General features: G+C 41.7%; 4 protein-coding genes across 6 annotated transcripts; 1 reads left to right on the top strand and 3 right to left on the bottom strand.

Moving 5' to 3' along the window:
* Positions 1-498: 498 nt before the first annotated feature.
* On the bottom strand, positions 499-3511 carry LOC135673363 (uncharacterized). 2 transcript variants are annotated; one of them, XM_065182258.1, is made up of 7 exons: positions 3311-3511; positions 3015-3132; positions 2836-2924; positions 2718-2764; positions 2556-2644; positions 1846-1979; positions 499-1767 (listed from the first exon to the last, which is right to left on the bottom strand). In XM_065182258.1, exons 1-7 carry the CDS (start codon positions 3407-3409, stop codon positions 1060-1062), a joined length of 1284 nt encoding a protein of 427 aa, XP_065038330.1. In that variant the 5' UTR covers positions 3410-3511; the 3' UTR covers positions 499-1059. The 2 variants fall into 2 exon arrangements, with proteins under 2 accessions (XP_065038330.1, XP_065038331.1); XM_065182259.1 differs by having other exon boundaries at positions 2721-2764.
* Positions 3512-4784: 1273 nt separating this feature from the next.
* On the bottom strand, positions 4785-12253 carry LOC135673362 (transcription elongation factor TFIIS-like). Of its 2 annotated transcripts, none has more exons than XM_065182257.1 (6): positions 11875-12253; positions 8066-9117; positions 7144-7408; positions 6403-6653; positions 5627-6235; positions 4785-5545 (listed from the first exon to the last, which is right to left on the bottom strand). In XM_065182257.1, the coding sequence occupies exons 1-2, from the start codon at positions 12031-12033 to the stop codon at positions 8128-8130; spliced, it is 1149 nt and encodes a 382-aa protein (XP_065038329.1). In that variant the 5' UTR covers positions 12034-12253; the 3' UTR covers positions 4785-5545; positions 5627-6235; positions 6403-6653; positions 7144-7408; positions 8066-8127. The 2 variants fall into 2 exon arrangements, with proteins under 2 accessions (XP_065038329.1, XP_065038328.1); XM_065182256.1 differs by having other exon boundaries at positions 7144-7405.
* On the bottom strand, positions 5097-6065 carry LOC135675183 (dof zinc finger protein DOF5.7-like). Its single transcript, XM_065185457.1, has one exon. The coding sequence runs from the start codon at positions 6063-6065 to the stop codon at positions 5097-5099; it is 969 nt and encodes a 322-aa protein (XP_065041529.1).
* A 3269-nt stretch (positions 12254-15522) lies between the features above and the next one.
* Positions 15523-16739, top strand: LOC135673361 (transcription factor WRKY19-like). Its single transcript, XM_065182255.1, has 3 exons — positions 15523-15902; positions 15966-16070; positions 16154-16739. The coding sequence occupies exons 1-3, from the start codon at positions 15532-15534 to the stop codon at positions 16575-16577; spliced, it is 900 nt and encodes a 299-aa protein (XP_065038327.1). The 5' UTR covers positions 15523-15531; the 3' UTR covers positions 16578-16739.
* Positions 16740-21135: the final 4396 nt, after the last annotated feature.

Raw genomic sequence — 21135 nt, 5'->3', positions numbered from 1 at the left:
GGGCAGAAAGGAAGAAACCGATCCTCGAACGAGAGATTCTTGGCAGAAGAAGCCCGAAACATTCACCGATCCAGCAAAGAACCCATCGAGAAACTCGGATCGCTGACGGTCGACGAAGATACGCCTAAACGAGGGGAAGAGAGGCTGAGCGACGTGAGCGGAGTCGTTGGGCGGGTTACAGGAACAGTTGTAGTCTTAACGCTATTGGGCCGGGTTTGATGTGCTTGAACCCAGTCGCGGCTCATAACGAATCAAAGGCTTAACTGGTTCAGTCAACTCAAATTGGACCGGGCAAGTTCTGAGCCAGGCCAGGATCGACCGGACGAATTAGATACAATCAACAATGTTAATGTGTACATTCCAATTCCAATTGGCTGATACGTAATGTGGCTTATATATCTTTGATTGACATCAGACGATTAAGATGTGTGCACAGTTAGTAGATCAGGATTGTCCCGTAGTAATTTTCGTGACATATGACGGTACACATACGAGAGCTGAAACGAAAAATAGGTCCCCCTTCTTTTGGATGCCGGTGTCAGCCTTACAGTAGAATACCTCGAGAAGTAGGCGACGAGGGAGAACGCCAAGAATAGCTGTCGCTACAATCTTCTTCCACGCACTGTGACTCCCCTGACTTCCGACCTTCTTTTTGACTTCCAAACATGGAAGACTGACGGACAACTCAAAGATCCAAGGACAACCACAATAGACAGCGACACACATTCCCATTTCTTGGCATCGGTAGCCTCTCCTCCTGCCTGAAACCGAGGCGAGATGAAGACATGGTTTGAACTTGATGCCGTTGTTGTCGAACAGCCACTGAGATGCGGTGTGGAATCACTGACCACCGTGGCGACCACGGCATTGCCGTCTTTCGCGCCACCGCACGAAGCACACCGACCTCGTCCTTCGGAAGCCCTCCGAGGCACGCCGTTTTGGCACACCGCCAACACTACCCGGCATTCTTGCGGTCTGAATGAGTCATGCAAGTGCATGGGAAACCGATTTTTATTCTTGATATCATAGAGTTGCTTATTTTGATCCGGTTTAGGAGTGTTAATGCCGGTGTTGCGAGCTGGGAACGGGAAAAGATTGGATCTTGTTGCGCCTTTTGTTGGGTTGATCGTGGAGGGAGACGATGGAGACGAGGCCGCCGTGGGGCGGCCGCATCTTGGCACGGTACGCTGTCTCGTCGTACGGCCGCCGGTAGAACCTCAGGAACGGCAGGAACGACTCCCTCTCCCTCTCCACTCGGCTGAGCTGCCTCTCCTTCTTGAACGAGAAGAGCGTCGCAGGGGACTGCAGGAAGGACGGCATCGGCGTCCTCGGATGCTGCTGCTGCGGCGGTGGTCTGGTTGGCGCGGCCGACGATGGAGTGGACGGTATGCTCCGGGTGATGGCCGCACCGGCGCTGATGCCGACGCGGGGCGTGGACCGCGCGGCTGGGGAGGCAAAGGAGAAAGACCGGGCGCTGAGCGGGGAGGCGCCGATGAGGGAGGGACTGGCGGTGGGCACCACGACGCTGCTGGTGGTGGTCGTGCTCAGGTACCACGGCTTGAGCGAGTTGAGGTGGGAGACGGTGACGGAGAACCGTGACGACGTGGAGCCGCCGACTTTGGCGGCTGAAGCGGCGGCGGACGGGTGGAAACGGAGGGAGGTCGTCCTCGGGTGCGACGCCAAGGCGGCGTCCTCGAGCGAGTCCTCGAAGTCCAGCGACGACACCACCGCCGTCACCGCCGAAAGGTCGATGAACGGCCGGACGCCCTGCACGGCCCACCGCCATCACAATGCACCCAAAACAACATCAATCGACTCGTAATCATCCAACAACACCACACACACCTTCCAAAGACACGAAAAGAGGGAGGGGGGATCGATCACGAAAGCCTTGTGGAGCCGCCCCGGGTAGTAGTCCGAGATAATCTTCAGCGTACCCGCGAACAAGTTGAGGAAAGCCTTCGGGGACCTAAAAAAGCCTGCAACAAACAAGAACACACTGTAGCTGAGCAACCAGCAGTTCTCAGAACAGAACAAATCGATCTCTCAGTTCCTTCTTCTTCCATGTCTCCGACAAAGTCCTTTTACTCAATTTGAAACATCGAAGCGGGAAACAGGGGATTCAAACGACGCAAGCATACTGCAACTCTGAGTTTGAGACTGGGTGAGAGAGGAGGAAGAAAGGTGGGGGACCTCAGAGACGTAGGGAATCTCTGCTGCAATGGACATGCGACTACGGTGAGGCTTGGGAGACCGGGCTCTGTTGTGGTCTGCAACAGTGGACAGTAGCCACTGACTAAAAACACTGAGACCACACTCACCCAATGCTTTGTTTGCACTTGCATAAACAAAGATTTAGTTTGAATCTTGTCATCATCCTCTGGCTTAGACATGTTTTGTTTGTACCTTTATTAGAACAGACGAGAGATTCAAAAAGGCTATGAATCATGTTTGCTGCAAAAAGCTTTTAGAATTATGTGCAGCGAAGGAGCGCAGTGTTGACTAACTTATCACGGAGAAGGGAGGAGTCAAAGTTGCACTGTTTATTAGCTTACTGGCATCGAAGAGAAGCACCAACTGATCTACGAATCTGGCCATGGTTGAGATGGCCACTTCCAGAGTGAACACCAACAAGCGGACAAATCTGCAAGCACAAGATGTAAGAAAACGACGACGACGACAAAATTGTGCAACAAGGAAGGGGAGCCGATCATTACGACTTGTGAGAACGAAGTTTGAGGTCGTCCTGCTTGATGCGGAAGACCTGCAGCGATGGTACGTTGGTCAGCAGAAGAAGAGTAGGTAGATGGTGGTGGTGGGGGGGGGAGACTGTACCAAGACTGGTCTGGCCTCGTCGTCGTGACCTGCCACATACGCCATACCGTCGCCCAGCTCCGCAGAGAACTCGTCCGCTAGCAAAAGCTCTGTGGGGTTTTGGGGTTTCAGAGAGGACAACAGTAGCTAGTTAGGCAGATGAACAACATTGCGGCATCGAGAGATCAACGAGATCCTACCTGTTCCGATGCTCTCCCTCCACGAGAGGACGGTCCTAAGATGCTTGGCCGCCTTCTTCACGCTATCTCCCTTACCTCGCAGGAACCGATCCACGCACGCGTCGCTACAGAACCTCTCCTGTCATCGACCCACACCGAACAAGCTTCACACTGTTCATGATTCATGAAACCAAACAAAGCAACACTCCCACACAGCATCTCACACCATCCTTATCTCTACTTGGACGAAGAATAGATAGATAGATAGATAGAGAGAGAGAGAGAGAGAGAGAGCAAAATGTGTCCAAACCCCGCACCTGTTCCGCTGTGAGAGGAGCTTGTTTCTTGAGGGCCCTGAGAACCTCCTCCACTCGCGCTCTAGCCTTAGGCTCTTTCCGCTCTGTGGATCCCATCATCACAGTAGCTCAACTCGAAGCCGCGACAAGAAGGAGATCAATCTACGACTATTGCACCGAGGAGAGAAGCTGAGGAGACGAGAGAGAGAGAAGGAAAGCCAACAAAGCAGAGAATAGTTGCTTAGCGTGTGAGGCGAAGCGTAAGCGGTATTTATAATGGATGACCACCGTTACGTTACGAGTTATAAACCGGTCCCGCTTAATATATCGGAAAGACGATACCTTCGATTTCGTAGATGACGGTATTGTCCGATGTCATATCGTAGACTTTACGTGTGTCAATGTTACATTCGTATGATTATTAGGTGTATTTAGACATTATCGAAGAAGAGATATTAGAAATCTCTGTAAGATTCTTTTGGCACAGTGGAGTCACGAGTTGTTCACTGTGATACGTTTAGACTACTACTGCTTACGCTTAGCGGCGCAGGCGAATCCCATCATCGCATTCCATCGAACACCTCGTGGAGGGACGCGGGTGCGGAGGCGGGAATCTCTCGCCACGCCTATGGCTACAAACGCATCAAACGCCCGGTAAAAGCCAACCGTGTGGAGTTAATGGTGTGGGAGTTTGGACTCTGCGGGGTGACTCTTCCTGGTGTCGTTTTCGAAAGGGGAGAGAAGAGGCTTCTTGGCGTCCTCCCCGGCGAGTGCGGAAGCGAGGGGTTGCTGGGGAGAGGACGAGCGCCAACTTTTCCCCATGGCCATTATTCTGCTGCAGCTCGCCCTGGCTTCATCTCGGTGGTGGCTTGTGCCCCCGCTTGGGAGTCTGTAAACGAGGCGAGTCGATGTTTTTGGAAGGCGCCGAGCGTTTCTGCGCCGAACACCTGGCTGCAAATCCGGTCGAACGTCGCGTCTGCTTCGACGCGACGGAGGAGATGCTTCCACTAGTGTTTCGGAGCATGTGCCTCGTGTGCTCCGCTCGCAAGGAACAATGTCGAATGGGGAGGTCGGTGGCGAAGGAGACGGAAGTGGAAAGAAGCAAGTCGCCTCGGCCGCCGCCGTGAACCGTCGCCGTCCGCAGCATCCCGCCGTCGTTAGCGAGCAATGGATGGATGGAAAAAACAACGTAATTCGAAAATATAGCCTAATGATACGTCAAATATGTGACTAATAATGAATGCATTTAGCTTTTCTAGGAACGAGAACAATATGGTGTTTACTTAAAGACGAAGCGAGACTTTGAGGGGAACAGTAAGCATAAGTCAACGATAGCAAAGAATATAAATGGGCCAAAGCGGACCTCCAATTAGAGATTGATGTTGGCGTAATGGGCTGGGCCGGATCAAACTCTAAACACATTTTAGTCCTGTTGCTTGACGTCAGAACCAATTCAAGAATCATTGAGGCTTGAGTTCCTGAAAGATACCCCATAGAAAGAAAGAGAAGCTCAAGATTAACTGAGAGTATGTTCATTTACATGTTTTATAAGAACTCGAACACATCACTATGAGAATTTGCAGAAATTATGATCAGAAGCAGCTGATAAACACATAAATATATATACACTCTTTCAGCAAGAGAAAGAAAGTAGGAAGTTGAAATGACTGCCAGGAGAAGATTGCAACATCATTCCATCCTTCACACTCCCCAGACTGCTTAACTGCAAACGATTACGGAAAGGAGCAGCAGTGAACTGGAGAGATCACATCTGTCATACTACCTCTTCCATTGGCCTTCTTCTTTCCTAAGGCAGTGTGGAGAACTGTGGCGTCTCATTCCATGCTGAGGTTCCACCCCAATAGCTCATGTTATTGACGTTGGTGACACTCTTGGCGCTCTCGTTGATGTTGTTGCTGATGGTGTTGCAAGGCATACTGCTGTTTGAAGTCGGCATGGTGTAAGAACTGTCCGGGAACCATGCTGGTGAACTATCAGCCCCAGCGCCAACACAAAGATTTCTGGATCCATTAACCTCACAAGCTTCGGCTCCGGCTCTGCCTGCAATATCAGAAGATTTGAGCGTCTGTTGGTTCTCCAGTGGACGAGGTGAGAGTCCGGTGAACATGGAGAGTCCCTGCTGCTGAAGCTTCCAATGGAGGTCCTGGCTGATGGAGCTCAGGGGCTCGATGGAGGATACGCTGATGCCGTTCACAGCAGAGGATATAGAAGTACCACCGACCTCACCATACACACCTGCAGCAGCAGGGACTGGGTAATCGAAGCCCACTGGAGGAGGAAGAGCAGCAGTAGTACAAGAAGAAGAGAACGTTGTACTGCGTGAGATGTCGACAAAGTTGATGCACTGGTTGCTGCAGCTGAAAGCCCCAGATGCAGGTGGAGCATGCAGACGTATGTGGAAGTCCATGGCCACAGAAGACGGTACTCCATCGAGAAACCTGAGGCCGCTGCCTGTTTCGGCGAGTCCACGGACGGGATCCACCGGAAGGCGGGACGCCGACGAGGACTTGGACTTCTTGCTCTTGCGGGAGCCGCCACCCATGGGCACGTTCCGGAGCGCGCCACCTATGGTCCAATACCGGCGGCAGGTCTTGCAGAAGTGTCTCGGCTGGGACAAGCTATAGTTGTTGTAGTAGCAGAACTTGGTGTTGGGGGAGTGGCATCGCGGGCACTTGAGGCCTTCCTCTCGCGGACGCAATGCTATGGTGGTGGCAGTCCTCTTCCGGCCTCCGCAGCTTTGCAGCTCATCATCCATGATCGTCTTCAAGGAAAGAAGCAGCCCTCGGAGATATATAAGGAAGAGGAGGTTGGATGGTTTCGTTAGAAAGCCCTGTTCAGTAGCTTCGTGCATGCATGGAGGTCATCTGCTCGATGCTTGCGACTGTCATCAAGTGGGGGAAAGGAGAACTGGTCATGCAAGTAGATCTGCAGATGATGAACGGGAGTTGGTGAGATGAATACACACTCTTTATTGAGATCCAAAAGCAGGAGAAGTAGGAGAAGAGACAAGATCTGAGCTGAAAAAAGTGCAAGCACATACTAGGAAGAGAAGCTAAGGTGAGGGACTAAGGAGAGAAAGATTGGAGACACACCTGACACCCAATAAGTGTGGATAGGCCTGTTTGTGATGGTCTGCAGTCGATGTGTATGGATCCATGAATGCATCGAGACACATCTTTCACCCAATAAAATGACAGACCTAATCTACAACTTTACCGCTTGCCCTCCAACAAAAGTTAAGCCTAACCTATCTTTTCCTCTTCATGCACTCGCAATGGAGGAGCCAAAAAGGAGAAGCAGACTGATGCACGAAGAGGCGAGCAACGTCAGTCGAACACCATGCCTGCATGGGCGAATGCCAATAAATAAAGCGCTTGTCAGGCTTGATAAAGGTGGAGTTCTGACTACTGGCCGGCCACAGCCAACCCTCAGCCTGCTTCGTCCTCGGCGGACAGAAGCCTTTGTCTCCACACACACATACACACCTCTTCTGCAGAACTCGCGTTCCACAACACATTCCATTAGACATGGAGCACTCTCCTTCTGTCTTCCTCACTATATATGCATGTCAGTGACGTACGACCAAACCTTGCCTCTTAAAATGCTTCTCCATCCTCTCTTTTCCTTTGGGGATTTAATGGAGAGACTATAGGAAGCAAAGGTGGGCAGGCTAGTAAGGGGTAGGGCCCCTCTTCGTTAGCTCTCAATACAAGGAGGGGATACCTTCATGTGCATCACCCCACACCACCTTCCCTCAGCTGACGAGCAGTGACGGAGGCTCTGCCACTCGACAGCAGGGGCTGCTGTGGCTCGTTTCAGATATGACAGCGTACCTGATTCAATCAACGGGGCCATCAGCATCGATTGGATCGCCCGGAATGGCAAAACGCAATGGTTGGAGGGTTCTGGGAAGAGCAGCAGCTCCCACCGACGAGCTTCCAGTTGCCATAGATGCGAGGCACGAGGGGGAAGAAGATTTAATGCAGGGATGGACGCTCGCCCGGAGTTCTACAGCCACCGGTCACCACGAAGCGTGGCTCGTGAACGCACCAGTCCTTCTCAAGCTCGACGAGTTAAGAGAAGCTTCGTATGATACTGCTGCAAAGAAAAGAGAAGCTTCCGCCATTAATATCTTGTAGATATAAATGCAGGTCTGGCTGTGCAACTTGGTCACGCAGAATTAAGAATGGAATTAACTGATGGAATCCAATTAAGGTTGATTTCGATTGTTTCCTCTGGGAGACAACAATATTAATCAACTGAGAATAGTTCTGTAGCCTGACATTTCCTCAGTGTAGTTGTTTGTTTCATGTCTCTCTATACTGTATCTCTGCTGCTGTATTTTTGGTGGGAGTCTCATGGTGAAACTTCAGTTGATCAGGCTTGATCAAGCAGTAACTAGTTTGATAAAAAAATGAGATAAAGAGCCTAAATCCATTAAGATTTGTAACTCCATTTGATAGGACAAACCAATTTATGATGTTAAATTAGCATTAATTGAAAGATTGGAAGAGGTATATAGTCCAACATAGGTGCCATTTATCCATCAGGGAAACAACAATGCCCCCATAGTGCATACACCAGACAAACAACTGTTAAATCCTGTTCTACATCCTGATGCTTAACTCAGATATGATGATGCATGAATTCCACAATTTGAATGCAATATGGGCAGCGAATAGCAAAATGAAGAAACGAGATGAAAACTGAAGGTGCTAATAAAACCAAATGTTAATGGGAGTTCAAAGGAAATACCCTCAAATACGACAGAAGACAGGATCTATGGTCTTCAGCGATCATTCTGCTGCGTTTTGCACTCAACAGAACTTCCAGTGGTTGTTGCAGTTCACGCAAGTAACAAATGTGGTCATCGGTTCATCCGCGCTTCGGGTTTGCATCTGATAGTAAGTAGTCTTTCTCTGTCCACATCGGCCACATTTAAACTGATCGGTTGTGGCTTTAGGAGGCCCTCCCCGCTCACACTCGAACAAGGCCTTCTCTTTGATCTGCTCATTTGAAAGTTTCCTCTTGTCACTGGCCATCTCTTCAGGAGTCATGATGATGAGTTTCTCAGGCTTCACCTCTCCAAGGAGAACTCTTCTTCGAAGATCTGTGTTGTTGCCATCCTTCAAGTTGAACATTATGGACCTGTATTTAAGCTTTTGAGAACCATTGGAACGGCCTAGTTTCTCAAACATCACAGACTCCACCATGACAGCAACTCGGATGGGATCGCATGCATCCACTTCATCCGAGATATTTCTCACTTCATCTCTTTCGTCTTCGTTGGTCTCGCTAGAAACTTTAGAGAAAGCCTCAGCTAGAAGTTCTCGAACTTTGTCTCGCATAGGATCATTACATTTGATCATTGTTGTCAGCCTAGGAGGACCGGCTGATGACTTCTTTGTAGCAGCAGCTTGGTGATCTCCCTTGGTTATCCTCACAGCATTGACAGAATGAACTACAGATTCATTGCCGCCATTCTTCTCAGTCTTGTCTCTTTCTGACTTTGCAATCTCAGCATTCATACCCCGCTCCCTATCTTTCTTAACAAACTTGGAACTTTCTGAAGTTGAAATCACATCCATGGTGACAGGCCCAGCCCTTGAAGTCTTGTCAACCTTGACACCCTCTGGTCTCTCAGATTTAATATTTTTCACCAATTTTTTATTTTCAGAACCTCCATTTTTCTTAGAATTTGAAGTCTCCTGAATAACTACGTTTTTCCAGAATTCTAACAAGGCAGAAGCCTCAACTTGAATCTTTGAATGATGATTTTTTGTGAGATAGCGAAGTCGTTTGCCTACCTGGAAAAAGGAAAGCACGTCTAAGTTCCAACAGAAAAAAAAGGCAAATCAGACAAATTTTGCACGAAAGAACTTTGAAAGGATCACTCAAAAAATAAGAAAAATGTATAAACATAATCCTGTGATGTTGAAACAAAAGTTTGGAATTTTCACAAAAGGAGAAATAAGGTGGCAACAGGATTTATTTAAATGACGAAGCATATAATGAAACTCTTCTATATTCCAAACTTCTGAACTTTGGTTTCAAAAAGCTACATTCAAGATACTAATGGGAGACACGAAGATGTAAAATAGCAAGATATATGCATGCCAATATTTGCGATTGTGATCAAATAAAATTGGTAATTGACTGGTCCAATTCAGATTGCATGATATGTGTGAAAAAACATTTCAATAATCTGAAGATCAAGATGTCCCTATGATACATTCTTAGCGATGCAAATGAAATTAGAGACTCAGTTCAAACTTCCATAAAAAATTTCTGAAACTCAAAGCATCTGACAGAACATCATGAAGTTGTAGCATATCCATGAATCAAAGTGATAAATTATGTGATACCAGAATGGAAATGGCAAGTGAAAATCTACTTCCACTGGAAAACTAATTTTTCTTTCAACATTCGAGTTCCAGAGACATCACTGTTAACCAGAAAGTACCCAGAATATTGCCCCAAAATAAGTAGTTATTAGCAAATCAGATTTTTTAAAATATTCCACAGAGTGATCTTTGCACAAAGAGTGATATTATGTGTAGTTGTGTACTATAAATAAGACAATTTTCTTCTCCCTTTCAGGATTCTATGCTATGGTGCATGAAGCTATAAAGATAAATAAGATGCCCTTTTTACCAATGGTTCCATAATCCATGAGTGGTGGTGTTAGGCCTTTATCCTTATGGCGTTCATTTGTAAGTCATAGTGAGTATGGTATTTATCCTTTTATTTTCTTTTATCTAGATCATTTAATATCTTCTTTCTTTATCTTCCACAAATATCAAATCTTGAAAGAAAAGGAAAAAATGTTTTCTTTTCCCAAGAGCCACCTTCATAAAATTGTCCTAGATTAGGCAGTTAATGATTGGTTGTTATAGCACAAAGGCACTGTAAGTTCTACTAACAAAGCCAGAGATCAACCCAAGAATCCAATTACAATTTGATGATATCAACATTCTAAATATTGGTACCAGGAACTATAGTGGATTTCATACCCATATCACAATTTATAATTGGAATTAAGCAAAAAAGATGATGTTAAAATGAATAATGAAAGAAAACCCAAAAGGGATTGAAGATATAGAAAAAAGGAAGAAAATACCATCCAATATGGATGGTTAAATATTACATTTTACAGAACTTTTTTTTTTATATTTCAAATAGTAGAGGGCTAAAATATGCGAAAACAACTGTACTTAGTCTCAGTTCTCCATCTCCTAGTCCATGTTGTGCTCTCTGTCTCTCCCACTCTATTTTTCCATCTCTTTCTCTTGTACCTTGAAATGAGCAATAACATGATGATAAATGGCACCCAATATGGTGGCCAAAGACAGCGGATGTGCGACCAACATTTGATGTTAGGTTGATGTTTTGTTAACTACAAGTGGAACCGCATCCCACAAGAAAGCTTATCTAGTTTATGTGTTACTTCCTGAAGGAAAAACTACCTACATGCCAACCAGAAAACAAACAATTAGCATCTATGCAACTTTAAAATCCCTACCACAAATTGGTTCTTATATGTTGCATTGTCAAATGTCCACTTCTCATTGAACTTGTTATATAATATATTCGTTAAATAGGAACTAACTGGAAAGATATTGTGAATCAATTTGGCATGAATGAAAGTCTTGTTCCACGTGGATGCGACAATTGTTCAACTGCTGCCATTATACAGGAACATTTTTATCCTTTTCTTTTCTTGTTGTTGCTATCTTCTACTTATACTTGTTTCTTAGACCATAAATTTCTTATATTTTTTGACACACTTATAGTTCATGTGCTCGTTGGTAATTGGTTCTTATATGTTGCATTGTCAAATGTCCACTTCTCATTGAACTTGTTATATAATATATTCGTTAAATAGGAACTAACTGGAAAGATATTGTGAATCAATTTGGCATGAATGAAAGTCTTGTTCCACGTGGATGCGACAATTGTTCAACTGCTGCCATTATACAGGAACATTTTTATCCTTTTCTTTTCTTGTTGTTGCTATCTTCTACTTATACTTGTTTCTTAGACCATAAATTTCTTATATTTTTTGACACACTTATAGTTCATGTGCTCGTTGGTAATTTAGTTTTAGTTATAAGCTAACTTTGTATATTCTACTCAGTGCCTAAAAGACATAATGGTTCCCAGACAAGCAATGAATCAGAAAACACATACCAAAAGAAGATTAATATAATAAGGCAAGAGATTGCAGCAATAGAAGAATACAATTCAGTAAATTAATAACTTTTTTTTCCACCATAAATGATGGCCAAAAACCAAGCAGTTTGCATCATCTGCAACAAAAGAAAATAAAAGAAAAGAAGAGAAGACTAGTCCTTTTTGTGAAATAATTTCATCAAGCATCGCAATACAACTCTGACCAAACAACGGCAATGGCTAACATCAGCATCAAAAACATGAGAAAGATATCAATTTTCCTCGACTAAAAACAAGATCACACCATACTGATAATCCAAAGAGCCAACATAAATAAAATCTTTCAAAGAAGCGTAAAAGTAAGATGAAGAAACATGATAAGAATACATCACCTGGGTTTCCACCAGATCCTGCGTCGTGACGGGCAGACTCCTCAACCGCTTCAGCGCGTCCAGGCACCGATCCACCTCGGGCGACCCGCCTCCGGCCTCCGCCGCCACGTCGGCGGCCTTCTTCGCGGCCTCAAAGGTCTCGAGCATCTCTTTGTCCATGGATTTTTCCCCCACGCCCAAAAAAATTCAAACAACGAAGGGAGGAAACGACCTACCAAAGGACGGTTACTTTGGTAAAGATAAGCCGAAGGATGGGGAGATCGGCAGATCGGGATGGCAATCCCTCGAAATCGCTCCGCCTTGGCGAGTTCGCTCGCAGGTGGGAAAGATTTGGGGGTTGAACGAAAGCGAAAGCGAGCGCACGCTCATTTGGAAGCCGATAAAGAGATCGCGGCGTATACCTTTCGGAATTGGGGTATACAACGGACGGATTACGTGATGACACGTGTATCCCCTGCATCTCGTGATGAACTTTTGTGGAAGATGATAGCGTGATACGAAACGGTAGGAGCTTTCCTACCGAGCGTCAGTCACCTGCAACAAGTACCAGCATCACGATTGGACGAAAGATGTGGAAACAGCGGGTCCCGCTCCAGGTCTTTGCTGCACCAATCAAAACGCAGGTAATCGGTTACGTAGTCCTCAAACAGTTCACGAGTAGATAATATATAGTTATATTAACTTTATCCCAAAAATTTTGAAGATATTTATGCACTAAATTGGTAAGAATTTTGACTGCTTCGATCTTTTTATGGTAAGTAATTTACTTGCAAACATTTGTGCATACAAAAAAAAAATCATATGTCGTTTTGGGTTGACGATTGATTATATTATTATTATTATTATTATTATTATTATTATTATTATTATTATTATTATTATTATTATTATGGGGTACCCAATAAGATCTCTTTAATATTTTAGTTAGTTCCTAAATGAATAGTAAGATTTCGAGTAAATATTTTAATATCTAATATTCAATAATAATAAAATATAAAATATTTGATTGATTATTAGAGAAAAATAAATAGTATCATGGCAAGACTAGTAGTAAAAGACGAATATTTTAGGAGAAGATCCTCTCAACAAAGGTATTTAAATTCAACTTTAATATACAACATATTCGATATTTTAGTTTGTAAATTTACTCGTAATATATAGTGATTTGGTATTTTTGGAAAATGAATGCAAAATTGTAAAAAAATTCTATGTTAAAGAAAGAAACACCGAGAATTAATATTATGCTATTGTATAAATAATTCATATATTTTTAGTTTTGATGGAAAAAGTGTTAGAAAATATTAGTGTTTATAGGGTTTCTCTTTAGTAATTATGGAAAGATAAAGACAATTCTTTGTTGTATTTAATTCTCGTAATTATGGATTAAAATTAAAATTGACATCACGACGACGAGTGGAGTAAAGATTAGAAGCTCAGAAAACACACTCGATATATAAGTTAACAATGCAACGTGCCATGGTTGGTGCCGGCGATAAGACACGAGTTGTCGACGTAGAGGGCTCGTACCGACACTCGTTCCTGAAGCGACGGTCAAGGCGATGACAACAAAGCACGAGATAACGATGGGGTCATCCAATAATCCATTTTGTACTGTGCCGACACAGACCCTGACGTCACGACCTCGTGCCGTCATTCCTGTCCCAAGTCGTGACCTCAGCAGTCCTTGGCGTTCATGAGCTCATCGTTCTGGAATGGAATCAATGCGAGTAAGTATCGTTGGCGACATTAAACGCAAAGAAATGCTAAATGGAAACAGAAGGAGGAGAGGAGCTTTGATGTTAGTTTCCATGCACTAAGAATAAATCCCACCCACTGTGGATTTTGTAGGTCATCGGTCAATCCTACGAAGGATCTCACATCAGTGTTTGGTGAGATCACCACATCAGAGAGGAGTAGTACATCGGCATTGAAGTCGTAGGTGATAGAAAGGCCGACGAGACTGTTTGCCGTCGATAAGAGCATAATTAAGAGGCATTTGAATCCTCTTTTGTCTGCCTGTTTAGTGTGTTAAGCTTTGGTGACGGCAAGAGGAACGAGAACAGTGTGGTCAAAAGCAGTCACGAGCTTAGGTGAGCATTAAAGCAGGTGGTTGTCTAATGGTAACATCTTAGATGCTTCTAAATTTTCCAACGCTTAATCTAAAAAAGAAAAAGAAAAAAAATGTGGGGGAGGCGAAGTTGATAGATGATAAAAGCCTTTTGTTTTATTTCATCTTCTTTAAGATTTTTTTAAGACTGATGACGATGGATCAGTTTTTGTGATTGTTCCAGAAGAAATGAAACAAAAGATAGGGTAGAACTAGGATATTTATTGGATCGAACTGTCTTACGATGTTCTGAACTCAAGTCATGTACCATTCCTAACCGTTAATAAATAGAGTCCGATAAGCATAGTTAGAACTATATGCATATGGATTCTGTCACATTCTTCTACCCTTTCCTGGGAGTCGATGACTACACTTATTTTTTAATACAAATAGCTATAAGTTTTGACTTTTTACTGATCGATTGCGTAAGGCCCGCGATAGCAATGGAATCGGGGAATCCAATACCTCTTGATCGTGAATATCTGAATAAAACGAATCGACCTACGATTTCTTATAATTTTCTATAACTGCTTGAGCATGCTGCATGATTCATCTTTTTCTTGTCTATTTGTTTAGGAAAATAAACTATTTTTTTTTATTTTTCTCGAGAAGCATCCTTGATTTTTAGAATTTCTAAATAATATATTTTTCTTAATACTTAGATTTTTTTTTATTAGTTTATTGGTGAATCGGTTCCATTAACATGTTTTTATACTATATTATTATATTTACAGTGATACTAGAAAAACACTAAAACGTAATATAAAAATATGATGTTTGTAATATTTTTTTAGTATAAAAATATTATAACACAATTTTTTATTTTCAAAAATATTATAAGAAATATATATTATGTTATAGTGTTTTTCTAGTATTATCAAAGACATATTATATAGTGTAAAAATATTATAGCTGGTTCACAATATGGATCAGTCCACAAGGAAAAAAAATGAGAAATAGATTAAAAAATACATAGGTGATTGATAATATTTAAGATATTAAAAAAAATACTGTATGAAAAATTTAGAAATCGAAGGTAATTTTCCAAAAATAAAAAAAAAAAAGATTAGCTTTTCTTTATTGGATTCGCCTTTATCTGTTATGTTGTAGAGAAGAGTTTTGGACACAGCCTCTCTCTCTCTCTCTCTCTCTCTCTCTCTCTCTCTCTCTCCATCTTCAATACTAGTGGGTGGCATTAAATAGCAGATATGAAGTCTCAACACATAGTGGCTTTCTCGGAGACTCTTCATCTCATGATCCCCTTCATGTTTATGTATGCAGCACATGATGGCCATGTTTATGTCCTTATCCGTCTCCTGCAACTTCGTCGCAGACGCATCTGATGGGCAAGTTCAGATAGAGAAGCGTCGTCATTCTCAGAGATGACTGCACCTTCTTACTCTCTGGAACCCCAAATCACTGTGTACTTGTGAGAAGCAACCAACCATTGCTTTCTTGAGCTGCTTCTAATCTTCCATCAACGGAGAACAGGGAGTGGAAATGACGCAGCAGGTGGGTCATTAATGGCCACCAACTCATGCACCTCTTGGATGCTTGCATATAAAGAGACAATTGCTCTCTCACTGCTTGGCCGCCAAGCTTGTTCGCCAGGGATGGGGCGGCACGCGGAGCTCGATTCCAACTCGGAACACTGTGACAACCGGCTGGCCATCGACAAGATCAACCAAGCGCACGAGCTGGCGAGGCAGCTGCGGGCTGTTCTTCTGTCGTCGTCGCTGCCGGCGGGAAGCTCGGCGGAGCTGGCGCGGGAGATTCTCGACAAGCTAATGAAGTGCTCCGCCTCGGCTCTCTCCAGGCTGCAGTCCTGTTGCTGTCGAACTTGCCATGGCGTCGGCCAAAGAAGCAGAGAGTACTCTTCGGAGAAGAGAGGCAGATGCACGCCTCTCGGACACAAGAGAAGGTAGACTACCATACCTAACACGATCACGAATGAGCTTCTCCTCTGATTCCAACTTTCCTGCAGGAAGACACACAACACATGGTGCACAGTGACATCTGTTCCATACGATGATGGACATAGCTGGAGAAAGTACGGGCAGAAGGATATAAACAGTGCCAAATACCCAAGGTAGCCCATGGCCATCGCACCTAAACGTGTCTCGGATTTCCCACTGCTCATCTTGTGAATGGATCTTGTCATGTTGTCAACAGGAGCTACTACCGGTGCATTCACCGAAAAGAGCAGGGATGCCCTGCGACCAAGACAGTGCAACAGGAGGACGGCGATGCATACCCACCACAGTTCATCGTGGCGTACAGCATGCAGCACACATGCAGATCCATGGGTGCGAGCATTGCGTTCGCGATGGAGTCTGCTCCAAAGGAGGAAGCTTCCTTCGAGGGCTCACGATCCAGCCGACATCTTCTTCCTCCTCCTCCGTCCACCGCCACCGCTGCCAACCAGAGCCAAACCAGTAGCCCCTCCTCGGTTGGCGATCGAGGTGACACAACCCGTTTGTCCATCTCGGAACTATCATGGCAGGAGATCATGAACACATCACCGCCTGCAGATACTTGGAGCATGGACAGTAATTGGGAGACAGTGATGGGCTGCTTTGAGTTCAGTGAGGCATGATCGAGCTTGTTGGGTAGCAGCAGCACATGAACAATGTCAGGAGTGCAGTGTGGGAGTGCTATGTGACCAAGTCCTATTTCTTGATCCTTTGTTGGTTCGTCCCTTCTAATCAGGGGAAAAACTATGTAGATTATGAGGGAATTAAAGAGCTTCTTTTTCTTCCTTTTGATGAGCAAGAAATTTACTCCATCTTGTGCTGAGTACTGCAGCTGCTGTTGGCGAAATGGTTTACAGTAACTTTTAATGCTTCCTTATTGTCCTTCAATGCTGTGGAAAAGAAAGCTGATAAGGACATTTAGTCGTATGTTATCGTAGGAGAATCAAAAAAATTATAAGTTCGTGGAATCAATTTATTCTTAAAAATATCTCATATGTATAATTTCTCGCGAGTTTACGGATTGACATCAATGAGTTTAGTCGTCTAGGTTAGTATTGACTTATCACTTAGAGATTATGTTGAGACTCACTTATAGTACTAATGAGTTTAGTCTATTAATAACTTTCATAACTATGATATATAAGACTCTTAGGAGCCTTGGATGACTTACTTTTTGATTGGTAGATTAGCATAGCTTTGAATGGTCATCCTTGATTTCACAAAATTATATTAAAAAATTACTGTCAGAAAATAAACTTAATCAATCATTTTTATTGTAATGGAACATATTAAGTCGTCTAGGTTAGTATAATTATAACATAATTGTGTAACATGTAAATGGAGATATTTTTGGAAAAGAGATAAAAGTTGAAAAATAGTGTATAGTGTTAAAATGCATTGTGCAAGGATTTTCTATCGAAGATTTTTTTTTATTTCTTCCCACCTAACCTACTATCATTAGATACACAACTATCAACTTGAACTCTGGCTAAGATGTAGAAGACTTTTCTAAAATCCTCTAAGGTGGAAAGTTAGAACTAAGAAACCAGAATAAGCATCCTAGAAATATTAACTTTGATCCTTCGAACGAGGAATAAAATTTTCTTATTGAATTGATGACACATTCGGGTCCCGACCATTAAAGGAGGAGGATGAGCAAAAAATCATTCAAATCTTATGAGAGAAAGTTTGAAGTTCTCTGAATATGTCGAATCAAAATGTCTCGAATGTCTCGAATGTTTTGAATCATCCAATGCATGAAGCTGAGTTAAGTCCGCTATTTATAGGGCTTGAATGATCCTTGGAGTACCATCATTAATCTATTCATTTATCGAACGGCCCACCTTAACAAATGAGGTGGCAACATCTAGTTGGGCGAGAATGATCCAAAGCTAGGGCTGCTATTATTTTGGATCTTTGATGGTTTGGTGGATCATCCCTTGTAATACTATAATTTGCTATATATGGAGGATGCTAGGTCATCATTTGTGATATATCAAGAATTGTACCCAATCGGTAACTCATGAAATGGCATGGAAATTGAGGTAATAATAATGCCTCAAACATGTAGATAAATATGTAAGTAGATTCACCATGTGGCGTAACTCCATTGATACTAAAAGAGTCCCAGAATCGATCGACATCTCAAATCTAACGACGTAGTCATATCGATCAAAAAAAATTTTTTTGATGATATTATAGTCAAAATAGTCAAAGCACTCTTTTGATGATAATACGATTGAAATAGCTCAAAGTATTCTTTTTGACGATATCATAACTGAAGCAACCCAAATGACTCTTTTGGATGACAATATGATCGAACGATCCAAAATCTTTTTTCTCTTAATTATGTATGTGACTGATCAAAAGCATATTTTTCAATGATAATGTGATTAATCAGCCAAAGCAACACTTTCAATTAGCCCAAAGCCTTTTTTTGATACTAAGTTAAATCATACTTGTCATGGTTGACAATTAAACATAATTTTTGTTATGTCCCGATTTCACTACAAAGAGGCACAATGTTGGACAAATGATAAGGGAATAATGATATAAGAAGGATTGTTGACATATCAATACTACATGAGTAACACCTTAGTGCCACAAGGTTGATACATAAGTATCACATAGCTGATATTTCAAAATCATGAGGTCAACACCTCAACACCACATAGTTGTTACCTCACTATCATGTGGTCAATACGATTTTTCCATTTAGATATTATAACTGTACTTATGACCATGTAATATCCTTTAGATTTGGCACAAATATAATTACACATAATGCTGGAGGATGCACGTAATACCGTCGACTTTAAACCATGATATCGAATACATATAATGCATTCTATGAGCATTTGATTTATTCTGACTCTTAAAGATTCGATATTTAGTCGATATCAATAAATCAAAAACTAACTTAAGCTTTGATAAGATTTAACAACATGCCTCTAATGTAGTTTTATAAGGTTGGTGTATTATGAATTAGACTGGCTTAAAATTTCTTAACACCATACTTAGATGAATGCAAAGAATAATTTTGATATACCTTGAATCAACATAAAAGCTATTGCTTTAGTTCTTCCTATAGTCTCAAAACTCTACGAGTTTGAAAAGAATTCATTAATTTGATTTGAATCATACATCTGATATGTTATTAGATACATCTGCGTGTTACTATGCATTTGGTGTGATTGATGACACCCATTAAATCATCTATCCTTAATCAGTACTTAGTTGCATTTCCTATCTTGATATATTCCAAACAAGACATAATTTAATTATTCTTAGTAAAAATTTAACAAAAACAAAAATAAAAATTACCCTCGATATCCCCCATATATATCTTTAAAAATTCTTCCTTTCTTGTTGATTGTGGAAGAATTCGACCGCGATCGTAACGACACTTTATCTAGAGTATGTGGAATGATTTTCTTGTGATTTATTTAAATTTTATAAAAAAAATTATCAATTATAAATTATTATTTCTCGATTATAATATGACTATATTTCATAATGTTTCATGTTAGTTGGTTCCTTCTAATTAGGGGAAAAACTATGTAGATTATGAGGGAACTAAAGAGCTTGTTTTCCTACCTTTTGATGAGCAACAAATTAGCTCCATCTGTGGTTGGTGAAATGGTTTGCAGTAACTTTTGATGCTTCCTTACTGTCCTTCAATGCTGTGGAAAAGAAAGCTGCAGTTATAGTACTAATGGGTTTAATCTTTTCCTGGCTTTCTTAACTTTTGGTGGGGCTTTAAGCTAATTATTTAAAGATCACAGTTCAAAGAAAAAAAATTACCCATAGGGAGGATTTGATTGCTAATAATTGATTATTATAACCGACATAATCATTTTATACTTAAAGTGATGCAGTAAACATTGAGAATATCAAAATCCGATTAGATTTCGACATACATATAAAAGATCGAGTTCGGAGGAGATTCTTAAGATATTTTTTTAATGCTTTAATTAGTTCCAAGATAAAAATTAAAATTTTGAGTAAATAATAATTGACTACGATTGTTACGGTTTCGTTTGACTCAAGAAAATATTTTACATGTTCCTAATTTTATTTTTGATTGATATTCATACAGATTGTGTTACTATGTATGGAGTTTTTATTATGTTTGATTTTTTATTATTATAGATTAATTATAAATTAAACTCCACTTTTGTTGGATATATAGGAGGATTCATAAAATAATAGATTAGGACACATAAAATGAAGAAAAAAAAGTTATAGTCACCTTTGAATGCTCCTCCTAAAGTTGTAGTCACAAATTTCCAACTAATGTTGGAAAATGAACTTAATGGATCATTTTTATTGCACTGCAATGTGTTAAGTTGTCTAGCTAAGTATAATCATGACCTAATTAAATAGTGTATAGATGGAGATAGTTTTAGAAAGAAGACAAGCTTGGAAAATTGTGCATAGTGCTAAAATGCATTGTGTGAGGATTTGTTTTCAGATATATATATTTTTTTATTTTCTCTCACATAGTCCCATTCTTATCAATTAGGTAAGGATTATTTTTTTCTCTTATCTTATCAATTAGTCAAATTATGTAATGTAATTTCTAGAGAAGAATTTTGTCCCTTTGGTTCTTTCTATGGTAAATTGCCTATCCTTATTAGGATTTTTAATCTTGTTGCTTTCCTATCTTAATATTCCAAAAAATATATAGTATAATTATTCTTAGTCAAAATTATATATAAATTAAAATTAAAATTGTATATCCTTTTAAGAGCCCTTCGCATCCCCTTATATATACCAATAAAATTCTTTTATTTTTTCATCTTTCTTGGCCGTAGAAAAATCCGATTATGGAGAAAGATTGACGACGATCTTTGACTTCGAGTAAGGGATTATTTTAATATTTAAATTTGTAATATTTTATAAAATCATTGAGAATTTTTCATCAAATATAAATTATCTCTTGATTATAGTATAATATGACTATATATTTTTTCATTAATATTTCATATTTCATGAGATCGGACTAATTTTGACCTCTGGTCGCCGTAGGAACATCTAATTTTGACTCCGAGTCAACTCTGGTTCCACCAACTCCACCTCTACTCGCTTTCTCTGCCTGGCGGACAAGGAAGGAGACAGCAATGGAGGTGGGGGACGATTCGAGCACCCTGCGCGACGACGCCCTGGCGCATCCCTTAT

The sequence above is a fragment of the Musa acuminata genome, chromosome BXJ1-5 (assembly GCF_036884655.1).
Source record: "Musa acuminata AAA Group cultivar baxijiao chromosome BXJ1-5, Cavendish_Baxijiao_AAA, whole genome shotgun sequence".
Taxonomy (NCBI): Eukaryota; Viridiplantae; Streptophyta; class Magnoliopsida; order Zingiberales; family Musaceae; genus Musa; species Musa acuminata.
This window is presented reverse-complemented; position numbering and strand designations above follow the sequence as displayed.

Coding starts and splice junctions, on each gene's coding strand:
- LOC135673363 (XM_065182258.1), bottom strand. CDS start 3,409: ATGATGGGATCCACAGAGCGGAAAGAGCCTAAGGCTAGAGCGCGAGTG. Junction 2,645..2,717: donor AAACTTCGTTCTCACAAGTC/GTAATGATCGGC, acceptor TTGTGCTTGCAG/ATTTGTCCGCTTGTTGGTGT. Junction 1,768..1,845: donor TCTTTTCGTGTCTTTGGAAG/GTGTGTGTGGTG, acceptor TGGGCCGTGCAG/GGCGTCCGGCCGTTCATCGA.
- LOC135675183 (XM_065185457.1), bottom strand. CDS start 6,065: ATGGATGATGAGCTGCAAAGCTGCGGAGGCCGGAAGAGGACTGCCACC.
- LOC135673362 (XM_065182257.1), bottom strand. CDS start 12,033: ATGGACAAAGAGATGCTCGAGACCTTTGAGGCCGCGAAGAAGGCCGCC. Junction 9,118..11,874: donor AGGATCTGGTGGAAACCCAG/GTGATGTATTCT, acceptor TCCTTTTTCCAG/GTAGGCAAACGACTTCGCTA.
- LOC135673361 (XM_065182255.1), top strand. CDS start 15,532: ATGCTTGCATATAAAGAGACAATTGCTCTCTCACTGCTTGGCCGCCAA. Junction 15,903..15,965: donor CCTCTCGGACACAAGAGAAG/GTAGACTACCAT, acceptor ACTTTCCTGCAG/GAAGACACACAACACATGGT. Junction 16,071..16,153: donor AACAGTGCCAAATACCCAAG/GTAGCCCATGGC, acceptor TGTTGTCAACAG/GAGCTACTACCGGTGCATTC.